Below are 9,040 nucleotides of genomic sequence, written 5' to 3'. Positions count from 1 at the left end.
TTATTCACCAATTCATCAATATCTCTCAATATCTCTCAATCTCTCTCAATCTCTCTACTACAATTACTTAATTTATTGTTGAAATTTCGTGAAAAATTGTGAAGTTGTTGAATTGAAGTTTTCAAGTGTTCAACGATTTTCAATTTTCAAGAAGTTGTTCGGCAATCCGGTAAACTCGTTTCAACTCTTACGTTTTAAGAATATATTTTTGTGTGGTTTAGTTTGCATAATTATAATTAATATGACATTTACTTTGAAAAAAATGTTTGGTAAAGGAAAAGATAAAATCGGTGAAAGTAGTGGCCAACCAACTACCCTTCCCCCGGCTCCCCGACCTAAAAAAGATAAGCAAGTTGAAAGTAGTCGCCAACCTAGACGTCATCCTCCTTCCGTAATTCTTGATAGTGATCACCCTTGTTTTCAATTTACCGATAGTGAATTTTACCATAATGTTGCACCAGGTGAAAGATTAGATGATGAAATTATGAATGCTCTTTATCCTAATGAAACCATCTTAGAAAATAATGAGGAAAATGAGGATGATGATGAAACCCAAGCACCGGATTTAGATGATACACCTACTAGTCCTCTTAATAACCCAACTGATGCACCGGTCGACCCACCTGTAGAAACTCCTACTTTTAATAGAGAACCTGCTAAACGCCTAGAAACATCATTAGTTTGGAATTTTTTTACTCAAGTAAGAGAACAAAATAAGGCTAAGTGTCAAACTTGTGAGAAATTAATGGCGCATAAATATACTGGAGACCGTAGCGGCACGGGTAGTTTGACTAGGCACATAAAAACACACCCTAGAGATAAGGCTAGATTTTTTCAAATGAAAGCGCAGCTAGAGGGGACAAGTGTAGATTCTGCGGTTAACCCTAGTACAGGTTCAAATCTAGTTCAACCAGGAATTAACATTGTCACCGGAGGTATTTTATATTACGATCCAAATAGAGATCGTGAAGAATTAGCAAAGATGATTATTGTTATGTGCTTACCTTATACTTTTGCATCTAATCCTAATTGGGTTCATTATATTAGAAGAGTTTTTAATCCTACTTATAAAGGTTGGCCTCGCGCAACAGTTAAGAGTGATATTTATAAATTCAAACATGAATATGAACAATATTTGCGGTATTTATTTACTCATATACCTAATCGGATTTCTATTACTACTGATATTGGTAGAAGTGGTAATGATTGTGATTATCTAACTGTTACAAGTCATTGGATAGATGAGGAATGGATAATGCAAAAACGCATAATTGCATATAGAATAATTAATTCGCGTCACACAGGTAAGTTTATAGCTAACACTGTTGCAGATATTTGTAGATATTTTTGCTTTAGCGATAAAATAATGGCAATTTCTATGGATAATGCTTCTAGTAACACTAGTGCTATAGGCATGCTTACAACAACACTAAATCCTGCATTTACTAATATTTTCCATGTTAGATGTATTTGTCATATTTATCATTTAATTGTCGGTGATGGTATGCGAATTTTAAACATAGAAATTGAAAAGGTTAGAATGACTCTTAATTGGCTTTTTTATTCAAACCGTAGAAGTAGACTTAGAGAGTATTTTAAAAAATGTGATGAATATGGCCTTAGAGAAAGAAAGGTTCCTAAACCTTGCCCGACTAGATGGAATTGTATGTACGAAAGTTTAGTAGTAGCATATGAATATAGAAACCCAATTAATGCAACGTTTAATTCTCGGGTAGGTGGTGAAGATGATGATGAGAATATATATACATAAGATACAATATATATACTACAAGAAAATATATAAGAGAATATATATACATAAGATACAATATATATACTACAAGAAAATATATAAGAGAATATATATACATAAGATACAATATATATACTACAAGAAAATATATAAGAGAATATATATACATAAGATACAATATATATACTACAAGAAAATATATAAGAGAATATATATACATAAGATACAATATATACTACAAAAAAATATATAAGAGAATATATATACATAACATACAATATATACTACAAGAAAATATATAAGTAATAAGTTATAATATATATACATAAGATACAATATATATACTACAAGACAATATATTGTGCATGACAATTTAGTGTTTTACTATTGTTTTGTTATTTTTCTTTTTCGTCAAGCATTTTAATAATTAGATCTACATATATACTACATATATATTTTTAATATAGCATACTACAAGAAATTGCCTTAAAAAAAACCGCTAGGCCCGCGAAGCCCACGAGCCTGGCCCGTTAAGCCCAGGACCATGTGGGCTTAGGCCCGTCACGGGCCGGTTCCACCCGTTGAGCCCACGAAGCCCGGGACCGCCAGAGCCCAGGCCCACAAAGCCCGGCCCGTTTGGCCACGAAGGCCCGGGCCCGGCCCAGAACATGTCATGTTCTAATCCACAGGAAATTCAAGCTTGAGAAGAGCAATTTCATTTCTCCTACAGAGACCAAAAGCCTTAAGCCAAGCGGGAGATGACATGCGCAAATGCGCGGCGAATAGTAAACATCAGTTGGAATTTCAGACAAGAACCTTACTACAATTACCTTGCGCTTCTTGACGCCTGCACAGAATCCAAGTCATTATCAATAGGCAAATCAATCCATCAACACGTCCTAAAACACAATCACTGTAATGACTACAATTCAAATCTACTAGACAAGTTAACTCGTTTTTATATCTCCTGCAGTAGAATCGATCTTGCACGCCATATGTTCGACGAAATTCCTCATCAGGATAGAAATAATAAAACCATATTATGGAACCAAATGATTAGAGCCTATGCTTGGAATGGACCCTTTGAGAAAGCTATTGACTTGTACTATGAAATGGTGGAGTCTGGTGTTAGACCCACAAATTATACATACCCTTTTGTGATCAAGGCTTGTTCTGCTATGCAAGATGTAGAAAATGGTGTAAAGATTCATGAACATGTAAAAAGGCACGGGCTTGATGGTGATGTTTATATTTGTACAGCTTTGGTTGATTTTTATGCCAAGTGTGGGTTATTGGTTGAGGCACGACAAGTGTTCGATGGAATGTGGAAAAGAGATATTGTGGCATGGAATGCGATGATCTCAGGGTGCTCGGTGAATCGTTTGTATTTGGAGATGATGGGTTTGGTTTTCGAAATGCAAGAGAATGGGTTAACACCAAATTCATCTTCAATTGTGGCTATTCTTCCTGCTATTGCGGAAGCTAATAAGTTGCGTGAAGGGAAGGCGGTTCATGGGTATTCTACGAGAAGGGGCTTTGTCAAAGATGTAGTTGTTGACACTGGCATTTTGGATGTGTATGCAAAATGCGGTTTGTTGAACTATGCACAGAGGATTTTTAGAGTCATGTCTTTTAAGAATGAGATTACGTGGAGTGCAATGATAGGAGCATATATAACATGTGATTCTACGCAAGAAGGATTGGAACTGTTTGACCACATGAGGGTGGAAGATACTGGGTCTTCTTCTCCTGTCATGCTTGCCACTGTCATTCGAGCTTGTGCTAAGCTGAATGATCTGAGAAGAGGAAGAAAGATGCATGGTTATACTGTTAAGTCGGGGTCCAATTTGGATTTGATGGTGTGTAATACTCTTCTTTCTATGTATGCAAAGTGCGGGAGAATAGATGATGCGCTTAACTTCTTTGAGGAGATGGGTTTAAAAGATTCTGTTTCTTTCAGTGCTATAATTGCAGGGTGTGTTCAGAATGGCCATGCAGAAGAAGCTTTGCAGATTTTCCAAATGATGCAATCGTCTGGGGTCCAGCCAGAATCTGCAACAGTGATGGGAATTTTACCAGCTTGTTCACATTTGGCTGCTCTACAACTTGGAGTTTGCACCCATGGTTACTCGATAGTACGTGGATTTACAGAGGATGTTTCTATTTGTAATGCCCTAATTGACATGTACTCCAAATGTGGTAAAGTCAACATTGCTAGGATTATCTTTGATAAGATGAATAAAAGGGATGTTGTCTCATGGAATGCAATGATTGCTGGATATGGAGTTCACGGTCATGGAAAGGAAGCAATTTCATTGTTCTATGACATGCAGACTGTAGCTCAAATGCCAGATGAGATAACTTTCATTGGTCTCTTATCTGCTTGCAGCCATTCTGGTCTTGTTGCTGAAGGGAAATATTGGTTCTTCAGCATGTGTCAAGAATTCAAAATTAGCCCTAGGATGGATCATTACTTGTGCATGGTGGATCTTTTGGGCCGTGCTGGTCTCCTAGATGAGGCCTATGGTTTTATCCAGAATATGCCTTTTAAACCTGATGTGCGTATTTGGAGTGCTTTGCTTGCTGCTTGTAGAATCCATAAACATATTGTACTAGCAGAAGAAGTATCTAACAAGATCCAATATCTAGGACCTGAAAGTCCAGGTAATTTTGTTCTTTTATCCAACTTGTATACTACTGCTGGGAGATGGGATGACGCTGCTCATATTAGAATTAAGCAGAAGGATTCTGGCTTTAAGAAGAGCCCAGGATGTAGTTGGATTGAAATAAATGGGGTTGTCCATGCATTTGCTGGTGGGGATCAATCCCACCCTCAGTCCACTAAAATAAATGAGAAATTGAAGGAGATTTCAACGGAGATGAAAAAAATGGGGTACAGTGCAGAATCCAGTTTTGTCTACCAAGATGTTGAGGAAGAAGAGAAGGAACAGATTCTGCTTTATCACAGCGAGAAGCTTGCAGTTGCATTTGCATTGCTAAATCTGGATCCTAGCAAGTCCATACTCGTTACAAAGAATTTGCGAGTTTGTGTTGACTGCCATAGTACGCTGAAATACATAACTTTAATTACGAAAAGGGAGATTACAGTGAGGGATGCAAGTCGATTTCATCATTTCAGAGATGGAATATGCAGCTGCGGGGATTTCTGGTGAAGAATGATTGAGACTATTTTTGTTGCTTGATTTAGAAATGATTCAGTTTTCTTCTACACCTACTAATGCAACATTGGCTAACTAAACTAGATTGGTGCAGGGTATTCACAGTTGATATCTTGGCTGTTGTTCTGTTAGACCAATTCCTGAGTACATTACTTGGTAGATTTGACAGTAAACCATTTCTTAGATGAAGGGTGCAGATAAAATTTTGCATTGCATTAAGATGATGAGTGATGAAGATTCGAGGGATGCAGCGTGTGCCTGCTATGTGCTGAGAATACAACATTGCTCAGTTGCTTGTAAAGGGTCTCATCGATCCAGATAAGTGTAATCAGGGGTATAAATTCTGTATTTTGACTGGAAGATCAACTTGGTGCTGCATCCCACGCTGATCATATACCAGATTGGAGTAGTTCTTCATTTTGTGCACTCTGGTCCACTAATTCAAGTACGTTAAGTTTTATCTTAATGTTGGAATACTTGGAAATCTGATATTTACTGTCAATCAGTAACATATTGGAGCTTCATAGAACCTACACCATGGTTAGCACATGCATCAGTGGTTAAAGGTTTTGACTCCATGAACAATCCATCCAGGTAAATCGTGGGCAAATGCTGGATTTCTGCCATTATGCGGACAAGTACTTCAAGCTGTGATTTTAAGTGAGTAGTTCTGTCCTTATATGCTTCTTCATACTAGGATCTACTCAAATTAACTGTAAGGAAGCATTTGATTGGAGGTAGTTGTGACTACTCCCGCAGTTGGTCATATTACCTTAGAGAGCTTGCACCACCCTAAATATCTATCACGCTAGAAGCAATTGCTTGAAATTGATATAATCACTACTACCAACTGCAAAAATTCATTATGTACTCCCAAGACAATAAGTCGAGAAGGGGAGAGAATGTTTTTAAGCCATTCTCAAAGTTGTACTCCTTGTAGGAAATTCGTAGTTAGTAATTTACGCGAAACTGAATTTATGATTATACATCTTAACAAAGACACTTTCTCTTTCTAACTTCAAATTGAGCTTCTGCATTTCCATGTAAGGCTATATTAACTTAGGAATCAGTGGATATGGTGTGTTGCTTGCTCCAGCAGCAAGCATTCCAAAACTGGAAGGAATGCACATAGTTGGTCTTAGATTACTCCAATTCTCTATTATTTCCAATAATTAATCGTCATAATTTGACCATTTTATAAGTACTCAACTGCAGCTGGAAACATAAGACTAGTTTTTTTTTTGGTCGAAACCAACTTGTATCCTGAGCCATCGCTTTAGCACTATGCATTATCTGATTTTTGTCTAAAATTCTCAGGATATGCCCTCATAGATATAACATCAAGAAATAGATAGAGGTGGTCCATAAACCATTTTCGAGATAGATGAGGTTTTATCAATCTGTTCTTTGTTGTGAACATCAGTGGGACCTTCTGCTTTCAAAGTCTAATTAGTATGACAATTAGTTGGAAGGCAAAACCATGTGATACTTCAGGTTCTATTGTCTTTAGCTGGTGCCTACACAAAGCCTTTTCAATGCACATTAGTAGGATTGTACAACTTGTCATTGGCCTATATAAACACATACCAAGAGGGGTTTACTATAACAACACTCAGCAAAACCTGAAACCATATAAAACTTTTCTTTGATCTCAAGGTCCTTATTAATTATTCCCATCCTTATTTGCTCATCTGTATTGAACTAAATGGTCATGGCTCTCAGTATGCCTCGTATAATCAAGAAGTCTTCTACAACTGGAGATATTCCAAAGGGCCATTTTGCTGTTTATGTTGGGGAGAAGTAGAAGAAGAGATTTGTAATCTCCATATCGTTCTTGAGCCAATCTTTATTTCAAGATTTGCTTAGTCAAGTTGAGGAAGAATTTGGCTTTGATCATCTGGTGGGTGGTGACACAATTCCCTGCAGGGAGGATGTGTTTGTTGATCTTACTTCTCGTTTGAGTAGGATCTGAGGCTTTTTCTTTCACAGTTTTGTGAAGAACTTACCTGAATTTTGCAGTTTGTACACTAGAAGAGTTAGGAAAGACACGTCATTCATACCGTATCACTGAAAATTAGATAGATGAGGCTACGGTTAGTTGCAACAATAGATCCCAATTGAATGTAATTTTGACAAGAGACAAACATCATATTCTTTAGCAAATGAAATCTGTTCAGCTTCATTCTTTAGCCAATTGTTTTTTCAGTATTCTTGTTGGAGAAATTCCTTTGCTAATGTTGATTAAATCATCAGATTAAGTCAATTTATTACTAAAAGAATTGATTAATACAGCTAAATTTTATTCTTGGTTCCCATAAAATTTTAGGCGATTCGCAGCCTGTCGCCCGATTCATGAAGATGTCGGGGATTTTAGCACGCGAAAAATTAGAAATTGTTCCAAATTTCTGTTTTATGGCCCTAAAACGCTAAAAATGAGGAACAAACATGGCAAAACAATGATTATTATTCTAGGTTGTTCTGATGGGCCCGCAAAATTTTAGGCGATTCAGAGCTCGTCGCTCGATGGCGTGGACATTAGCACACGAAAAATTAGAAATCATTCTGAATTCCTCTTTTATGGCCCTAAAATACCAAAAGACGAGGAATGATCATGGCAGAGCGATGACTATTGTTCATTAGGTCGTTTCTAATGACCCACAAAATTTTAGGCGATTTAGAGACCGTCGCCCGAATTCATGAAGATGATGTGAACATAGCACAAGAAAAACTAAAAATCATCCTGAATTCTTGTTTTATGGGCCTAAACGCTAAAAAAGAGCAACAAACATGGCGAAACAATGACTATTGTTCATTAGGCCGTTTCTGATTGGCCCACAAACTTTTAGGTGTTGCAGAGCCCATCGTCCGAATCCATGAAGATGACATGGACATTATCACACGAAAAATTAGAAATCGTCTTGGATTCCTGTTTATTGTCCTAAAATGGCAAAAATAAGGAATAGTCATAGCGAAGCAATTACTATTGTTCACTAGATCGTTTCTGATGGGCCCACAAAATTAACGAACCCATCACTCGAATTCATGAAGATAGCGTGGACATTACACAAAAAATTAGAAATCGTCATGAATTCTTATTTTATGACCCTAAAATATCAAAAAATAAGGACGATCAATGCGAAGCAATTACTATTGTTTCGCTATGATCGTTCTTAGTTTTTTGGCGTTTTAGGGCCAAAAAACTAGAATTCCGCCATATTCCTAGATTTTCGTGTGCTATAGCCCATGCCATCTGCATGCATCCGGACGATCAGACCCGAACCGCCTAAAATTTTGCCGGCCCATAAAAAAATGACCGAAGGAACAGTAGTCATCGCTTTGCCATAATCATTCCACGTTTTCTGGCATTTTAGGGCTTAAAAAATGGAATTCCGTCTGATTCTCAGATTTTTGTATGCTATAACCCAAGTCAACTTCATGCATCCGGACAATCGGACCCAAACCGCCTAAAATTTTATCGGCTCATCAAAAACGACCTAAGGAATATTAGTCATCGCTCACGCCATCTGCATGCATCGGGCCGAACAAAGTTGAACCGTCTAAAATTTTGTCGGCCCATCAAAAACGACCTGAGAAAGAATAGTCATCGCTTTGCCATGATAATTCCTTATTTTTTTGGCATTTTAGGGCCAAAAAATTAAAATTTTGCCCGATTTCCAGATTTTCTTGTGTTATAAGCCCAAGCCATCTACATGCATCTGGGCGACCGGACCCGAACCGCATAAAATTTTTTTGGTCCATCAAACGCGACCTAAGGAACAATATCATCGCTTCGCCATGACCATTCTTTGTTTTTTTAGCGTTTTAGGGCCAAAAAATAGGAATTCAACATGATTGCCAGATTTTCATGTGCATAGTCTACGCCATCAACATGAATTCGGGCGACCGGCTCCGAATCTCCTAAAATTTTGCTGGCCCACCAAAAATAATCTAAGGAACAATAGTCATCGCTTCGCCATGAGTGTTCTTTGTTTTTGGCGTTTTAGGGACCTAAAATAGGAATTCAACATGGTTTTCAAATTTTCGTTTGCTATAGCCCATTCCATCTGCATGAATTCGGGAAACCGGCTCTGAATCTCCTAAAATTTTG

At 37.5% G+C, this 9,040-nt stretch overlaps 1 protein-coding gene across 5 annotated transcripts; it reads left to right on the top strand.

The window, feature by feature from the left end:
- Positions 1 to 2,482: 2,482 nt before the first annotated feature.
- On the top strand, positions 2,483 to 7,139 carry LOC107762089 (pentatricopeptide repeat-containing protein At3g16610-like). Of its 5 annotated transcripts, none has more exons than XM_016580415.2 (3): positions 2,483 to 5,377; positions 5,527 to 5,592; positions 6,655 to 7,139. In XM_016580415.2, exon 1 carries the CDS (start codon positions 2,512 to 2,514, stop codon positions 4,924 to 4,926), a length of 2,415 nt encoding a protein of 804 aa, XP_016435901.2. In that variant the 5' UTR covers positions 2,483 to 2,511; the 3' UTR covers positions 4,927 to 5,377; positions 5,527 to 5,592; positions 6,655 to 7,139. The 5 variants fall into 5 exon arrangements, with proteins under 5 accessions (XP_016435901.2, XP_016435898.2, XP_016435897.2 ...); XM_016580412.2 differs by having other exon boundaries at positions 6,250 to 7,139; XM_016580411.2 differs by having other exon boundaries at positions 2,483 to 5,592; positions 6,250 to 7,139.
- Positions 7,140 to 9,040: the final 1,901 nt, after the last annotated feature.

The sequence above is a fragment of the Nicotiana tabacum genome, chromosome 1 (genome assembly GCF_000715075.1).
Source record: "Nicotiana tabacum cultivar K326 chromosome 1, ASM71507v2, whole genome shotgun sequence".
In the NCBI taxonomy this organism is placed as follows: Eukaryota; Viridiplantae; Streptophyta; class Magnoliopsida; order Solanales; family Solanaceae; genus Nicotiana; species Nicotiana tabacum.
The sequence above is the reverse complement of the archived record's forward strand: the minus strand, read 5'-3'. Positions and strand labels throughout refer to the sequence as shown.